Source organism: Scylla paramamosain, chromosome 38 (genome assembly GCF_035594125.1).
Source record: "Scylla paramamosain isolate STU-SP2022 chromosome 38, ASM3559412v1, whole genome shotgun sequence".
In the NCBI taxonomy this organism is placed as follows: Eukaryota; Metazoa; Arthropoda; class Malacostraca; order Decapoda; family Portunidae; genus Scylla; species Scylla paramamosain.
In genome coordinates, this window is record NC_087188.1 from 13,091,235 (window position 1) to 13,108,734 (window position 17,500).

General features: G+C 43.8%; 3 protein-coding genes across 4 annotated transcripts in view; 2 read left to right on the forward strand and 1 right to left on the reverse strand.

Annotated features, from left to right (window-relative positions):
* The window catches only part of LOC135091811 (uncharacterized), a 5,559-nt gene extending 248 nt beyond the window's left edge, over positions 1-5,311 (forward strand). Inside the window, exons 2-8 of the mRNA XM_063989798.1 lie at positions 1,223-1,443; positions 1,821-2,066; positions 2,253-2,411; positions 2,583-2,711; positions 3,013-3,181; positions 3,521-3,673; positions 3,766-5,311. Coding sequence (XP_063845868.1) covers positions 1,223-1,443; positions 1,821-2,066; positions 2,253-2,411; positions 2,583-2,711; positions 3,013-3,181; positions 3,521-3,673; positions 3,766-3,845 — 1,157 coding nt within the window. The 3' untranslated portion in view covers positions 3,846-5,311. The remainder of the gene's footprint in view (positions 1-1,222; positions 1,444-1,820; positions 2,067-2,252; positions 2,412-2,582; positions 2,712-3,012; positions 3,182-3,520; positions 3,674-3,765) is intronic.
* Positions 5,312-6,593: 1,282 nt separating this feature from the next.
* LOC135091812 (uncharacterized) lies at positions 6,594-11,415 on the forward strand. Of its 2 annotated transcripts, XM_063989799.1 has the most exons (8): positions 6,594-6,824; positions 7,333-7,565; positions 7,947-8,195; positions 8,850-9,044; positions 9,198-9,323; positions 9,439-9,589; positions 9,810-9,944; positions 11,081-11,415. In XM_063989799.1, exons 1-8 carry the CDS (start codon positions 6,791-6,793, stop codon positions 11,284-11,286), a joined length of 1,329 nt encoding a protein of 442 aa, XP_063845869.1. In that variant the 5' UTR covers positions 6,594-6,790; the 3' UTR covers positions 11,287-11,415. The 2 variants fall into 2 exon arrangements, with proteins under 2 accessions (XP_063845869.1, XP_063845870.1); XM_063989800.1 differs by lacking the exon at positions 9,198-9,323.
* LOC135091813 (uncharacterized) overlaps positions 11,393-17,500 on the reverse strand; it is an 8,497-nt gene continuing 2,389 nt past the window's right edge. The window contains exons 2-8 of the mRNA XM_063989801.1: positions 16,615-16,817; positions 15,921-16,160; positions 14,905-15,072; positions 14,380-14,505; positions 14,009-14,177; positions 13,400-13,561; positions 11,393-13,050 (exon numbers count right to left, since the gene is read on the reverse strand). Of these exons, the coding sequence (XP_063845871.1) occupies positions 12,983-13,050; positions 13,400-13,561; positions 14,009-14,177; positions 14,380-14,505; positions 14,905-15,072; positions 15,921-16,160; positions 16,615-16,817 (1,136 nt within the window). The 3' untranslated portion in view covers positions 11,393-12,982. The remainder of the gene's footprint in view (positions 13,051-13,399; positions 13,562-14,008; positions 14,178-14,379; positions 14,506-14,904; positions 15,073-15,920; positions 16,161-16,614; positions 16,818-17,500) is intronic.

Below are 17,500 nucleotides of genomic sequence, written 5' to 3' on the forward strand. Positions count from 1 at the left end.
TGGGTGAAACACTCTTATCTCACCACCTCTCCCGTTAGTAACAGGTTCATTTAGTTTCAATTTTTGGCTTTTTTCTTTTTTTTTAGGGAGGAGAATGTTAATGTTTTAAAGTGGTTTTCGTTACGTTTTCTCTTGGTTCCTCTCTTCATTTCGTTTCTGTTGTTTCTTAGTTTTATTGTGGTTATTCTTGTTCTTTTCTTTATTCTTTTCTTACTAAGACTGGTAAGAATTCCTCCGATTTGAACTTTTCTTATTTGTACTCTCTCTCTCTCTCTCTCTCTCTCTCTCTCTCTCTCTCTCTCTCTCTCTCTCTCTCTCTCTCTCTCTCTCTCTCTGTGTGTGTGTGTGTGTGTGTGTGTGTGTGTGTGTGTGTGTGTGTGTGTGTGTGTGTGTGTGTGTATGTGTGTGTGTGTATAAAAAATAATAATAATAATAAACGGTTTATTATTTAGGCAGTTAACAAACTGAAAATGTACAGAGGGGGTGGGGAAATACTTAACATTAATCCTAAAGGTAAGTCTAATCTAGAAGGGCGTGTGTGTGTGTGTGTGTGTGTGTGTGTTCCTTATTCGTGGTCAGCATGAGTCAAGGTGTGCCGGCATCAGTGAAAGCTACAGCCAATCAGAGCCCGCTGATATGCAACGTTATCAGTAGTTGGTCTATTTTTTCCTTACATGACCACACATATCTCTCGCCCCGAATTCCATGAGGGAGCGAAGAGGACAGGGAGGAGGAGGAGGAGGAGGAAGAGGAGGAGAGAACATAAATCACATCTCATCTCTTGCTAAAACAGCTCTCATAAAATTAGACGTTCTGTGTCGTTTCCGTCTCTTCCGTGTCTGTTTTTTTTTTTTTTTTCCTCCTCTTCGTTGTTTGCGCTATACAGGGGTCTTGTCCGTCACTGTATGGCATGTATGGGGACCAAGGCTCTGCCCACACAGGGTTGAGTCATAGGCTTTTCATCAAGTCCCATCTTCGACTGTCTGCAATTTCTTGCAACCACCGCAGAATTGCATTTACCTCCTACGGACAGCTCTTTGTTAACTTCTATAAGCACCTCTGCTAAAAAGATTGAGTCAAAGGCCTTTCGTTTCATCAACTCTCCTCTTTGGGTGTCTTCAATTTCCATCACACCGCTGCAAAGTTTCATTTCTTGTTACTGTAATTTCCATGGTGATTGCTCTTCTCAAGTTGTTGATTGCAAGCCTCCCCGCCCTGCCAGGCACAGTGAAGGCGGACTTTGACGATGAAGTGGACCTGCAGCAACACTTGGACAAACTGTCCAATCCGAGGTACCCCATTGAGAGCAACACGAACAATCGAGGCGTTGTGAGGGACTACATCATCGAGAGGATGAAATACTACGGACTGGAAGTGAAAACACAGAAATTCAACACCACGATTAACAAGGACCCTCTTGGCATCAATTCCGACCGCATTGAGGTGAGTATCATCTTATGCGATGACGCTGATGGGGTGTGTGGCTGTGTGCGATGATCATTACTCCTGCTGGGCACTTTGCATCGCCTACACTCCAAGGCCTGTATTATTAAACCCATTGTTATTTCAAACGACTATTTTTGCAGGTGCTTTTTTCTTTTCTTTTTTTTTTTTTTTTTGCCTTTGAATTGTTGAATTATCACTAGAATCATAAAAGTACTCAGAAAAAACCCAGTGACTTCTACAGGAGCATGTAAAAGTAATTGAAATAGAACATTGCAACATTTCAGAATACAATCCCTTGAAGGTGAATAAAAGTAAGATGGCCGCCACATCGTTGTCTTTGGGCAACTACAGCGTTCTCATTGCGTCGTTTGCAGGTTCAAGGAACAAACGTGATTGGAATCCAGCGGGCTGTGACAGAACACCCTGGTGCTGTGGTGGTGGTGGGAGCCGACTATGACTCCAATGGCGTGGATCATCCCCTCTTCTACAACGGCGCAGGCGTGGCGACCCTTCTGGAGGTGGCACGCATGTACTCCGTCAACGAGAGGTGGTCAGGTCACTATGTCGCCAATTACACCACCATTTTCGTGGCTTTCGACATCAACACCAAACTCCACCAGGTGAGTGACTGACCTGCTCCTCAAGCCACCTGTGCCTTCCTAACGATTGCCATCACCTGTTGATGAGTCTGACGGGCTGCAGCACAAGTATTGATGGACTGGTGCCAGTCACGCTCAGCTGACTGACTATATTATTGACCTACCAGGAATAACTTGATCAATACAACGTTGCCTCTTCGCCTTCAGGACTCCCCGGGACGCCCTGGCGGCTATTACTTCGTCCAGAACTGGCTGATGCCTTTCCTGAAGCAGAAGGAATACTTCGGCGGCGCCATCATCCTGGACTCCGTCATGAACGTGAATTACAAAGATAACTCTCAGATCCTCAGTAGCAACTTCCAGAATGTGAGTAAATGTGTGTATGTGTGGGGAGGGGTTCCCTGGAATACCAAAAACCTACGCATCACATGAAAGGTAAAAATAAACAGAAAATTCCACCTGTTTCCTAAGCCTCCTGCTGCTCCAGCACTTCCAGCAGCACTCCTAACACCCTCTCCTGGTTCCCTCCTTCCACAGATTTTCCCTGACACGTACAAGAGACTGCAAAACGATAACAATAAGGGAAACTTCCTGGCTATGGTGTCCAATGGGGATAAAGAGCCGACTAAGATACTAAGAGAGCAGTTCTCAGGCAGTTACTACAAGGTGAATCACTAAACTAACTCGTCTGTACGCTTGACCATGCTGGTACTTATCATGGAAGCTAATTCTATACTGACTGTCCTGCTATTAATGAAAGGTCTCCCACATTATTTTGGATTGACTTTATTAAACTATCACCATAATGAAAAGGCCCTTGGAAATCCTCTGCCTTCTATTTGAGCCTGTTAAAGCCAGTTGAGGTAAGGTGCCAAGATGTTTATGAATATGGTCATGATTGAAATTGATTCTTATGAGCTTTTCTTAACTAATTCTCTCACTCTCTCTTCCTCTTTCTCCTTGACAGGATCGCCGCTCCCAACCCTTCAGACTGGAGGACATGAAGCTCAGCAGTGGTGTAAAGTTTGACAACCTGTTGGAACAGTTTACTAAGTCTGACAACATTCACTTCTGGAACGCCAAGGATTTCAACGGAGAACCCATCCAGCTGCCTGCTCTCCTGCTCACCGACACCAGTAAGTGATAGCCACCTTCTTCACCTCCTGTTCCTCATCCACAACTAAACCTTATCTCCATCAGTCAAGACGCAGAGACATAGCCGACTGACTGACTAGCTGGCGAATTTGCTGTCTGACCAAGTGCCTGGGCGACTAACTGTCTTGCTGGCTGACTGTCTACCTCAAGGACTTTGAATTAAATGGAAGGAAGTAGGAGTAGGTAGATATCAACTCATAATTCCCACTCATAAATAATTCAGGGACCTTTGAAATAACGCATGGATGTTTCTTTTAGCCTCCATCTCACCTTTGTTTACCTTCTTCACTGCCCAACTCGGCGCCTTCCTTTTTGTGCAGAGAACTCACGAACCCTGTCAACCACCAACTGTATCACGGACCCTTGCCGCCCTGTTGAACTGGTAACAGAGGAGAGGACTGAGTTCGTCGAAGCCACTGTGAAGGGCGTGACCACATTCCTCTTCAATCGCCAAGCTACTCGTCTTCCCTATGGTGAGACATGTAGATACATTGATAGAAAACGATTTAACGAGATGGTGAGACAAACCGATGAAGAATGACGATCTCTCTCTCTCTACCTACAGAGCCTTCTTCGAGTATGTCCAGTCTTCCCTCAGCCATCATGACGGTGTTGATGCTCGCCCTCGTCCGCCTCTACATGTGATCGAAGAGGCGAGAAGGAAGGGCGGATGGCAGAGAGGACGGAGGGGAAAAGGAATAGAGTAAAAGGGTGAAAATAACTTCATTCTTATTACTCTTATCAGTCATCGTCAATCTCATTTATGAACTCTTATCTCCTCCCTCTCTTACCTTCTACAAGGCTCCCCTTCCTCTCCTACTCTGCCTCCCTCCATCTATTCATCCTCTAATGGTGTAATTTCTGCCTTTGCAATACCAAGGAATGGTCAGATGTCATAATTAAAGTAAAGATTTGGCAGCGTGCAGTTCAATTCACTTATCAATACATGTAAATCAACACATGGACTAATGAACTGATTTATAGAGTTCCACAAAGTCCGAGAGAGGGTTGCCAGATACTGCTTTCTGTCTGAAATATTTTGTACTACTTTGGTCAGCTGTGCATAAGAAAAGAACACCTGGATTACAGTAGAGAGACGCCGAACAGTGATGAGGTCCCATGGTGTACACTTACTGATCCACCCACTGGAATGAAAACAATAAATGGGTCTCCTTGTGTCACATCATCAAGGTCTTCTTCTGTGTCCTTTGTAGTGATAGTAAGGCAATTAATTCTTCACCTCAGTAAACCTTGATGACTTTACGAAGATCACTTGAACTACAGTCGCTAAAATGAACTATATCCGATCACTCCATTTCTGTCAGTACTGTCTTCTTACTTTAAACTTACACCATACTACTGACCTCAAGAGGCCATGATAGTCAAACGTCAAAACATTTAGACCTGTAGAATAACTTAGAAGTTCAAGATTACACAGCGCCATCTATGGACAACTAAAATAAGATCTCTGGAGTCTAACAGTATAATAAATCTTCCCGTTCCTTATACTCAACATATCAAAAGCCTGGACGAGTTAACAGTTTTTAATATAGTCCTGATCACTGTCTCTACGTAATTTTTGAAAACCTTAAGATCATTTTTTTAGCTCGTAAGGATGATGTTATGTTACGTCCGTGTCCTTTTGATAATGACGGTAATTGAGGTGCTGTCTGTCCTTTCCACCTGCCTATCACCTCCCAGTCACCTCTCCTTTACCCGCTTTCCTTCTCTAGAACATAAAGGAAACTGCATGAAGCCAATTGGCCTACACGTGGTGGTCCCTGAGTAATACCTGTACCCACTATCCATGTCTTTTAATACCCCACTAGAAGCTTGTACATTACTATACCAACTGTTTGTATCTCGTTAATGTGCCCTCACTCTCCTCCTCTAGTCCTGTCGATTCAACCTTTCCTGGTGCAGTTTGTAGTTGCATCTTTCTTCATTCCAGATTGTCACGTAAAGACAATAATTGGTTGATGATAGGTTCACTTTTTTCTGGTTCATTTTTTTCTCTTTTTTAATTTTGTCTTGCTGTGCCTCTACGGTGTTCACGTAATGTCCAGTTAATGTGTTAATGAGGCGAACGTGTCAATAAATATCAGTTTGTCTTCTTTCTTTTCTGAGTCCTCTCTCAAAAGACGTGGGACTGATTTTTAAATGAGTATACTGACTGACTGAATGAATGAATGGATGGACTAACCGGGTGACTGACCAACTAGCTGATGGACTCAATGAATGTATGAACTGACTGAATGACTAACCGGCTGACTACCCAACCAACTGACTAACTGAACTAATGGCGGGCCCACTGAATAACTAACTGGCTGACTGGATAACTGACTGACTGGTTGAGTAATTAACTGACGGACTGAAAATTCATGAAAAAAGAGCTCTTGAAAATTGATTGAATGGCTGACTGATTGATTAAATGACTTGCTGATTGATGACTGATTAACTGACTGATAACGAAAGATTACGGGTGGTGGTGGTGGAGGTGGAGGAAGAGGAGGAGGATGTGGAGAAGAACACAAAGGAAGAGTAAACAGCGGCAAACCTAATGGTCCTCACGAGGCTATTTGGTATTAAGTGACGTAACGAAGCAAAAGAGGAGGAGGAGGAGGAGGAGGAGGAAGAGGAGGAGGAGGAATGAGAATAAGAAATAGAAGAAGGACGAGGAGGAGGAGGAGGAGGACGAAGCATAAGACGAGGAAAATGAGGTAAACAGGAAGGATATCAAGGGAAAAAAGGAAAAATAAGACGGAAAGACTGAAAGAAAGGCCAGACACGTATTATACAAGAGAACCAAACTCAAGACAGTCACCTCACCTGAAGATCAGAGACGCCTTCTGATTTATGGTGATATTAGCAGCCGTGACTTCACAGATCTTTACCATATTGCAGTGTCAAGGTTGGTGAGATAAGCGAAGAACCCCTCCCCCTCCCCCCCCCACCATTAAGCTTTCCCTTCCGGCACACACACACACACACACACACACACACACACACGCACACACCTTTAATCTCATGATCCCCCTCCTCCCTCCTCTCTTCCTGGTGATAAACTAATTCTGTGTGGATGTTAAATATCCCTAATGAAGAAATGAGACGATTTTCTGACTGCACAGTAACGTTAAACAAAAAAAGTGAGATCCGTTATAAAGGCGAGATAAGGATTGAATTCAAGGTACATATTTACTCGTCACATCTACACGTGACAACCAGGAAGACGCCAATAAAGACAGAGGGAGACACAAAGAATACAAGACTTACAAGAATGGGGCGATAGAAAGGTGGCAGCAATAAGGGCCTGTCTAGATTGCCTTGGGTGCCCTCTAGCGGATGTCTAAGCATGTAAGGCGATCAAGAAGATGACACACAAGACAAGATAGAGGGAGATAGAAGAGAGATATTCAAGACGGAGGAGAGGGAATGTAGGCGGTCTGTCTCCCTGTCTCCCTGTCTCCTTCACCTCCCCCAGACCTCGTCCCTCGCTCCTCCAAGCACACATCTGAGTCAGTAACGAAGCATTTGTCACCACGGCCCCACCTTGTCTGTGCCTCGTGAACTGAAGGATTAAACAAGGCGGGATGGTGCTACTGAAGGCAATGCTGGTATTGGCAGGTGAGACTAAGTGGAGAGACTGATAGATAAACGGTCTAATGAACACGGAAACACACATACACAGAAACACTCACCCATATACGAGTACACACCCATCCACACACACACACACACACACACACACACACACACACACATGATCCCTAACTAGTGAAATAAGGTAGAAACGTGAGGGTTAATAGAAAAAATATTCCCATTAACTCCAGACGTGACCTGAGCTGATAAAAGGTAAGCACGTGATAACCACCACCAGATAACACGCCACGTCTTATCTGTCACATTAGAGAGAGCATTAAAAATCAACCGTACGAATAAATTTAAAACTGATGTGCCGAGTTGGTAATACGCCGAGTTGTTGATGGGCCGAGAGAGAGAGAGAGAGAGAGAGAGAGAGAGAGAGAGAGAGAGAGAGAGAGAGAGAGAGAGAGAGAGAGAGAGAGAGAGAGGAATTTACGGAATTTACATAACCAATGCTTCTCCACATCACCGCATCCACACACATCCACAGGTCTCCACATGATGTCTGCAGCGGGAAGACTAAACGTGGACATAGCGAGCCACCTGAAGCACCTCGGGACGCACAGATACCCGAACGAGGCGCAGAAGGGGGCGAGGGAACAGGCGGCGGAGTACATAGCCAAACAATTTGAGGAGTGTGGGCTAAGGGTGGACCTGCAGTCTCTTAAAGGTTTCGCGGCCCCTAAACCAGGTGACCAGCTCAACTACATCCCTTATAAACAGGTGGGATGATGTTCTGTTAGTGGTGGTGGTGGTGGTGGTGGTGGTGGTGGTGGTCGTGGTGGCGGTGGTGGTATCACAGTCATAAATAGGTGAGATTATTTTATTAGCAGGTTTTTATTATCATTACTACAGCTCCTGCTAGGTACTACTACTAATACTACTATTGCTACTACTACTACTACTGTTATTATTATTATTGTTATTATTATCGAAAAAGAAGAAGAAAATGACGACGGTAGTAGTAGTAGTAGTAGTAGTAGTAGTGGTAGTAGTGGTAGTAGTAATAGCAGTAGTAGCAGCAACAGTAGTAGTAGTCCTGTTGAATCCTCTCTCTCTCTCTCTCTCTCTCTCTCTCTCTCTCTCTCTCTCTCTCTCTCACAGGACAAGAGTCAAGTGCAGGGAACGAACATCATCGGCCTGTCAGGACCGGTGCGGGATGAGGCTGGGGCGGTAGTGGTGGTGGGCGCGAACTACGACACAGATGGCGTGGGCAGCCCTCTGTGGGACAACGGGGCGGGCGTGGCGGTGCTTCTGGAAACGGCGCGGTTATACCAGGCTGCGGTGGTCACTCCTCGCCTCGCTACTCTCTTCGTGGCCTTTGATCTAAGCACTGACAGATACGGAGGCAAGGTAGGGAAGGGCTGGCTCAGGTCTATCTATCTTATCTACCATTTTCTCTGCTCTGTGGTGAATGCAATGCTTAGGGAACACCGCAGTAGACTCGTATGCAAGGTTTCTTTTTCTTTTTATGTGAGAGGTTTAGGTTTAAGAAAAAGATAGGAAGAAATCGGTTCTCAAATAGAGTGGTAGATGAGTGGAACGGACTCAGTAATCATGTTGTTAGTGCTAAGACATTAGGGAGCTTTAAGAGAAGATTAGACGGGTTTATGGATGGGAATGATAGGTGGAAATAAGTAGGTATATTTCATACAGGGACTGCCACGTGTAAGCCTGGTCGTTTCTTGCAGCTTCCCTTATTTATTTTATGTTCTTAAGAGATGTTGTGGCCTAATTAAGCAACAGAAACTAAATACAAAAACAAGGCCGGCTGAGGTGCCAATACCAAAATAGAACAGCCAAATAATCCAAAGTTGGAGCATAAGTGTCTTGAAACCTTCCCCTTAAGAGCTAAGTCACAGGAAGGAGGAAATACAGAAGCAGGCAGGGAGTTCCGGAGTTTACTAGAAAAAAGGACGAATGACTGAGAATACTAGTTTACTCTTGCATTAGAGAGGTGGCCAGAAGGATGGTTTTGGTCTCATCCCCACAAATCATGACCAACAGGCCTCTAGTGACGGCAGCGATGGTGGTGGCGGTGGTGGTGGTGGTCTGCCAGGCGCCTACAGTCTAGTGCAAGATTACCTGAGGAGCTTCGTGAGCCAGAACACTTCCACGGTGGGCGGCGCCATCGTGCTCGGGCCGCTCATGAATGTGAACCACGAGACTGGCTCACAAGGGTTCGACTCCCGACTGACGAAGGTGAGAGAGAGAGAGAGAGAGAGAGAGAGAGAGAGAGAGAGACTGTTTGGTTATGCAATGATGATGATTATGGTGATGAAAACACACACACACACACACACACACACCTCAAGTCATCCACCACCACCACCACCACCACCACCACCACCGCAGCTCTTCCCTGACGCCCAAGAGGAGGTGGCGGCGAGGGAGTACCGGGGTGACTTCGTGGCCTTGGTGTCTGGAGGGAGTGAGGCGGGGCGCACACTGGCCAAGGGGGTGATGGACAGCTACAGGGAGGTGAGTTATTGCTGCTTCTACTACTACTACTACTACTACTACTACTACTGCTATTATTATCTTATCACTTCCGCAAGTAACGATAATAATAACAGTGACCTCATTCATTCTACAGGTTGGAGGAAGACTAGTTGAATTCAGGCTGGGTAACCACTCCCACACACTCCTGCCCCCTTCCCTCCACGCAAGAGAGGCCGCTTACTTCTGGCAGTCTACCTTCAAGGGCCTCAAGTCACCCCTGCCAGCCATTCTCCTCACCGACACGGGTTCGAATCTCGCTCATTTAGTCATTGTTAGTGGATGGCGATGCTAACAACCAGATACTTCTCCCCCCCCCTCTCTCTCTCTCTCTCTCTCTCTCTGTTATCCATGTATTTATTAACCCAATTACTTCCACCAGAATCATAAAAACACCCTCGAAAAACTTAATTACTTCCACCAGTCAGCTAAAGCCGTATCTAAAGTACTTTGTTCCCTTCCCTCTAGAGACGAACCGGGCGTGGCCAAGGGACGCCGCGACGCGCACTCAACTGACGGAAGCACAGAGGGAGTTTCTTGACACCACCGTCGCTAGCCTCGTTCGCTTCCTCGTGCAGCGGCAACCCGTGGAGAGCGTGGAAGGTGAGGCCAGCAGAAAAACTTAATCAACCACTGACATTATTGAGATGGAGGAAACGAAAGAGAGAGGAATGAAAGGAATCGTTCTATTTTACGTATATGAAGCGGGTGAAGTCACGTCCTCAGATGAAATGAATGAAATACTAACACATTGAAAACCGGAAGTACACCAAAACATTAAACATCTACTTACTTTTCCACGGCAGCTTGTCTCACCACAAACACTTATGGAACACACGGGACAGGTTCTTCCATTTGAATTACTGGTGAGCTAAAAAAAAAAAACACCAAGATAACACAGGACACGCAGGACTTTACCCAACCTTCACTATCCTAAACAGGCTGAAGGAAAGAAGAGCGATCTCAGACTCAGTCGCGGAAAAATCTTGGCTGTCTTCTAAACGGGACGGTCACTAAAATATTTCTTCCATTTTTCATACACTCAATGTAATAAAAGTGTGACAGGTTTCTTAAGACAATATTTAGTTTTTCTATGTCAAAAAATCAAGGGTAGAAATTCTAAGCTTGGATATAAGTATTTGCCACGATGTAGATAATTTATGTATATATTCGTTTAAGTCTCCTTGCAGTATACCTCCCTTACATGGCTTATTACACACTGGATAATGAAGAAAATTAGATAAACTATTAACTGAGAGATACAAAGCTTACCTACGCCTCAAAATTGCTAAATAATTATGAATAACTTAATAATCAGATAACATTACAAAAGAACACAAAGGAAGCTGCAAAAAGTCATCACTCTGCACGTGGCAGTCACTTTTATAAAACCCAACTGCATATCTCCATCTATCATCCCCATCCACGCTAGATGAAAACACTGACAAGCTTCCTCGAGAATTGGATAAACAGACAGACATAGGAGATGAAAAGACAAAGCTAAACTTCATGACTTCCCTATAACTCAATAAGAGGAACACGTTAAAGAACTGTTGTATATAACAGTGAAGAGGTTGAATTAGCCATGAGGAGGAAAATAAAAGGGAAAAAGAAAGGTGAAAAAAATAATATACTGCTTAATGGTTTCCAGAGTGCATTGTTTCATATCGTAGAGGAAAAAAATAAAAAGGAGAGGGAAAATATTTACAAACTGCTTAATTAAGTTTGTTTCCCGGCAGAGTGGCGTGAGGTGGGTCTGCTGACGGCACTGATGGTCTCCTGTGGCGTCAACCTCCTCCTGCTGGTTCACCTACACCACCTGTGCTCATCGCCCAACGCTGGCAGGAGACACGGGGACGCTCACAGCCCCTCAGAGACACTCAGCTTGCAGGACATGAAGTGTACAGCAAGTGATGATAAGAGTTCATTCACTGTTTTGTCATAGAGTGAAAGAAATGTGATATTATCTATGTATATATAAGCAAGATTTTTTTGTGCTCGTGAAAAATAAATTAAAAAAAGTGTTTATGGAAAGAAAAGAGAAAAACATACATATTTACTTATTTATTACAAGTATCACTGTGTATTATTTAACCTTCCCATCTCCCGTGTATCTTAGCACCTGTTTTTTTTTTTTTAATTCATATTAGGTAATGGCACAGCACAGTTACATTTTTTAATTCATTTTCTGAAACATATAACTACTACCAGTACTACTAATCTACTACCATTAACTACTTCGATGACTTCCACTACTCTATTGCAAAGGCACCAAAACGCACAAGAGCTTAAGACTATTATGGCCATGGTAACTTTTCAATTCTCTTTGCAAAACACACAATTACTACTTCTATTACTCTACTTAACTACTTCTCCACTACACTATTACAAAGGCACAACAACACACAAGGGCTTAAGGTATTACTGGCCATGGTATTTGCTCTCTATAACACTAGTAGAGCTTCTTCAAGGAAAACAAAGGGGGAGAAAGAAGTGCTTGGATACCCTACATAACCCCTTGCAGAGATTACATGTTAATACTTCAAAAATACGATAATTTATGAATACACAATACACTAATCACCTGGTATACAAACTTCATATTAATGCTGTTATCTAATTATGCATCAGTCATACTTATTCATACTTACAAACACTACAGATATACATAGTTACAAAATTACACATACAACACACACACACACACACACACACACACACGTACACAATAACATTATAAACCTATACATTCATCACACACACAGTAATTTCAAGTTCTCTCCATCACTCACAACCAAATACACCCAAATACACTGCTAAAGATCTATACACACATTTCCTATCACCACAAAGACAGCCATTAATGAGATATACATTTTTCCTTAATACTGCATGATTTTTTGGTGCATTCCTCAAATTGTAAAAACAGACAAATTACATTATGTTATGGATTCAAAAGATGTAAGTACTTAACTCGAACTTCCTGAAATAAGCTCAGATTCTGCAGGTCTTTGCTACATATATGCATGTGTCATTTGTTCTTAGTGTCCAGTCTTTAAAGTCCATTTGTCATACAGTAAAATCCCTCTTATCCGGCATTCGAGTATCCGGCAGCTTCAAGTATCCGGCACATTTTTCCCCGAGCCTTAAAATCAATAAAAAATCAATGTGTACTCATAAAATCGATTAAAATTCCCGCGCGAGGCATACTTTGTCCCATCGCCACCAGAGCGCACTGCTTCGCGCCACCTGCAGCCCACTGCACTGTGTTTACTCAGTGACTCAGTCCCGCGTGTGCACTGTTTATCGCCTGATGCCTGAAGTTGTAGAAAAGAGGAAGCGTGTTGTGGCAGCGCGGGTGGCGACGCGCGGCACGGCGATCAGCTGATCTTTGTTATGGTAAGATGCGTGAATGTAAGGTGGTGATTGTGGACATAATTTCACTTCTATTCAAGTAACCGGCAACTTCTGGTATCCGGCATGTCGGCGATCCCGTTGATGCCGGATAAGAGGGATTTTACTGTATTTGTCTTTAAAGCTGTGAATGGTCCTTGCACACACACAACTTCATCAGTCATTGTATGTGTGTGTGTGTGTGTGTGTGTGTGTGTGTGTGTGTGTGTGTGTGTGTGTGTGTGTGGTCAGTACAACAGTGCAGCCATCACAATCATTATCCACGTCGCTGTCACACTCACAAAAGACGCACCATCTGGGGAAAAAAAATATTGCATAAGTAATCTAGTCTGACTCTCCTTCATACTTCATTATAATTTTCAACTGCTTTGATATTTTCTATAAGCTAACTTACTTCTATCATCTTAGCATAACTTTTCCTAGACACAACATCTGGAGAAAAAATATATATCAGAAATCAGGTTTATCTCTCATATTTCTTTATCATTACTAAACAACACCTTTTACAGCCTCCAAGTCTCCCTATGTTTTTATTACCAGTCAAAGTTAACAGCACTGCATAGGAATGACTTGATTCTTCACTAATTCCTAAGTTCCTGTTTTTATTACCATTCAGTGGAGTAACAGAACTGCACAGGACTTACTTGATCCCTCACTGGTTCCTGGCCTCCTTTCAGCCTGCAGTTCAAAGAGAGTGTTAATGAGACCCTCACAGGTAAGGGAGATGGCCTGCTGTCTTTGGCGTGTCAGGAAGGCCTCGCTGGTGCAGGGCTGTGGACACTGCTCAGAGGACTGGCGATACACATCTGTGGGTAGTGGTGAGGGTGATGGTGAGGTTTGTTTGTGGTGAGCAAGGTTGGCTGAGGATGCTGTGGTGTTGAGGCTTGTTTGTGGTGAATGCAGCTGGTTGGATCATAGTGGTGATGGATGTGTGCTGATGGTGAATGTGACCAAATAATCAAGTAGCGGTGATGGTGTTTTCATGGTTCTGGAGGTAATTTAACAAGACTTCTACACCATAAATAAAGAAAACATCCATGAGGACCCAATTGATAATCTCTGTGGGCTTTAAAAACTCTCCTTATTAAAGTCACTAGAGTTTTCAAAGGTGTTTTCATGATTAGCTCTGCATCAGTGAAGAAAAATATAAGAACCTGACTAATCACTGTGGTCTTTTAAAACTGTTGAGACCAAGGCATAAGAACATGGAATCTGCAACTCAAATCAAGCGAAGAACTGGACTGGGTGAGGACCTGTGTCAGTGAGGAGGAGGGCTGGCAGGGCAGTGGGTTGGTCTGAGGGATGGAAGGTCCAGAAGGGGAAATGAGCCTGGTGGTCGATCATATCCAGTACGTGGGAGGTGACAGGAGCTGCCGTCTCCAGCACCATCTTCTGCACACGTACCAACCCCGCCTTCCGATGCTGAGGAAACACAAAAGTAGTCAGTAGATGTAACGCGGGTTTTCCAGGGTGTTTTTATGGTTCTAGTGGCAGATTAACAAGATTTCTACATTATGAACAGGAGAAACACTCTTGAAAACGTGGCTATTCATCTCTGTGGCCTTTGAAAATTATCGTGGTAAAAGAGCAAAGAGTTTTTTAAAAGAATTTAGGAGAATTATACCTTTGTGTAGTTATCCATAAAGGTCTGGGCGAGGTGTTTACTTTGAGAAGTGCCTCGAGTAATCAGTGCCAGGAAGTTCCCCTTCGACTCATCCTCAATGATTTTCTTGTAAGCCTCGGGGAAGGTCTGTAGGGGGAAGAGAGGTTTGGGACGTGAAAGCTGGCAAGAGGAGACAGAAGGAAGATAGAGAAGAAAAGGAACAGGGAATGAGAGAAAAAGAAAGGTCGACCGAGGACGAAGAAAAGAAAAGAAGGAAGAAAAGGAAGGAAAAGAGAGATTATGGTAGTGACAGCTAGGAGATAGAGAGAACATAGCAGGGAGGCAGGGAGGAGAGACAGAGGAGGAGAAAAGGTACAGGAAATGAGCAGAAAGGAAGAAATATTAACAAGTATCTACAGAGAAGGAGGAAAAGACAGAAAGGAAGAAACATTTGAAAGAAGGACAAGGAGGAAGAGGAAGTGAATGAATGACAAGAAGAGATAATAGCGATAAGAAGCTGTAACACACACACACACACACACACACCTGACTGAAGCCATCTGGAAGGTGCTGAGTGTTCGGATTCATACTGAACCTCGTGATGGAGTCGAGAATTATTGCACCACCAAAGTTTAACAGGGACTGGTTGAGGTGCGGCCACAGCCATTGGTGCACGAAGTAGTAGAAACCAGGACGACCCGCCTTGCTATCACTCTGAAGTAAACAAAGGGTGTGGTTATTCAAGTCTTCGGGAGGCGACGAAAGGATGCAGTGTTGTGAAGCAGTGAGCCTCTATCTGAAACGTTCCGGAGTTTTGTCTCACCGCTTCGAATAGGCTTGTTTATCATTGGTATGTTATGATTTTATTTCCACAAAAGAAAAAAAAAAACGAGGGATAAAAAGTAAGAAGGAAAGGAGCAGGGAATGAGAAGAAAGACCGAGGGATATAAAGGAAAAGAAAGGTGAGAAGGAAGAAAAGGAACACGAAAAATAAGAAAGGTTAACTGTTAATGAGCATCTGTAAGAAGTAAAGGAGAAGGAAAGAAAGAAGGAAAGTTTATAATATGAAAGACGAGGAAGAGAAAGGATACAATGAAAGAAGACATGCAAGTGGTGGGTGTGACACAGGGGAGGCGCAGAGGGCGACTCGCTGTGGTCACCCCTAATGGAGGCAGGCAAAGAAGAAAGCCATTATTTTCTTGTCAGCCACTACTATTATATTTTTCTCCCCCTTGGCTAAAGTGAACAACAATGACAACAACGAAGAAGAAGAAGAAGAAAAAAAAAAAAGATAAAGAAAACAGAGACGCCGAGGACAATGCTGAAGACAAACATACGAACAAAAACCAGCAAAAACAAACACCAGCTCCTCACCCTAAAACAAAACAGGAAAAAAAAAAAATACAGTAACAAAAACACACTAAACACCTTACACATTCCTTAGTGTTGAAACCAAAGGCGAGGAAAATGACGTTGCAGTTGAGTTAGGCTTCCTTCTTATTCCTCTGAGTATTGTGAGTGAACGAGAAGTAAAATCAAGTAAAAATAACCATAAAACACACCCTATATTCTTTCGTGTTCAGGTCAAAGGCGACGAAAATAACAGTGCGGTTTCTGGTGAAATGTCCCTCCGGCTGCGTTTCCTTCATGTAATTCCTTGCCACCTCCAGCATCGCCGCCACGCCCGCCCCGTTGTCCTCCAGAGGGTTGTGCCGCAGGGACGTGTCATAGTCCGCCCCCACCAGCAGCAGGGGCCCCTTGCCTGACCCCTCTGCCACCCCTACCACGTTTTCTCCGACAATCTGCAAAGAGGAGAGTTGTTTTTCTTGGTTTTCCTTGTGTTACTTCTACTTCTCCTTGTTCCTTATGTCACTCCTTCTCCTTCTCCTCCAGTTCCTTTGCAACTCCTTCTTCTTCTTCTTCTTCTGTCCCTTATGCTACTCCTTCTCATCTTGTTCCTTTATCATTCCTCTTCTGGCCTGTTTAACCTTTCATTTATCTATCTGTTTACTTGTTATTCTTTGTTTTCTTTTGTATTCCTTTACATTTGTCTTTTACCTCCTCTTCCTCTTATTCTTTATTCCTCTCTTCCTTCTACTTCTTTACTATTTCTACTACTACTACTACGTATTAAATTATTAAGAATTTTGTTTTCCCGTTATCATGCACTCGAACTAAACAAACTAAACGTCTCTCTCTCTCTCTCTCTCTCTCTCTCTCTCTCTCTCTCTCTCTCTCTCTCTCTCTCTCTCTCACCGTTGTCGTTTGTCCATTGAGAAGCATGGAGGTGTTGAAGGAGTGACTAGCCACCTCAAGACCATACTCCCTAAACTTATCCTTGATGTAACTTCTTGCTGCCTCCCTCGCGCCCACATCCACGCCCGCGGGATGTCTGACGCTGGCGAAGTGCTGCAGGTGCGCCCCTAGCTGGTACACGTCTTGCCCCGCGCCTCCGCTTGCTGTAAAGGGAAGAGGTGTTTGGTTAAGCCTGGTGTGATATTTGTGTGTGGAAGTGTTTGGGTGATGGTGGTGATACTGGTGGTGGTAGAGTATTGGTAAAATTAGTTACGGTGGTAGTAGTAGTAGTAGTAGTAGTAGTAGTAGCAAAGATAGCTGACAAAGACAAAATAGTATGAAAGAAACTGTTGTTAGAGATTATCAAAGATACGATAATCTCTCTCTCTCTCTCTCTCTCTCTCTCTCTCTCTCTCTCTCGTACTAAAGAATGTTAATAACCAACATCGCATAGTGTGAAATGAGAGAGAGGAGGGGGGGGGAGGAGGAGGAGGAAGAGGAGGAGGAGGGAAAGATTATGCACTGATGTATCCGGGAACACAACACATCACAGTATCCAGAAACACAGCACATCACAACAGTAAAGTGTGTTGCATGTGTTGCGTGTTTGTCCTTGAGTGTTTAGGGAGTGGCTGGGTGTTGATTGAGTGATGGTGATAGTGGAGGAGGAGGAGGAGGAGGAGGGAGCAAGTGATAAACAAACAGAGGTGCTGATAGTGGTGGTGATGCTGTAGTAGTAGTAGTAGTAGTAGTAGTAGTAGTAGTAGTACAAGAAGAAAAAGAAAATCAACATAAACTAATATCAAATGTAAAACGGATACAAAAAATAACTAATACCACTGCTGTA

Bases quoted from the DNA above. Each gene is read 5' to 3' on its own strand.
- LOC135091812 (XM_063989799.1), top strand. From the start codon at position 6,791: ATGGTGCTACTGAAGGCAATGCTGGTATTGGCAG. The intron at 8,196-8,849 runs GTAGGGAAGGGC...CATGACCAACAG, and splicing joins CTGACAGATACGGAGGCAAG to GCCTCTAGTGACGGCAGCGA. The intron at 9,945-11,080 runs GTGAGGCCAGCA...GTTTCCCGGCAG, and splicing joins ACCCGTGGAGAGCGTGGAAG to AGTGGCGTGAGGTGGGTCTG.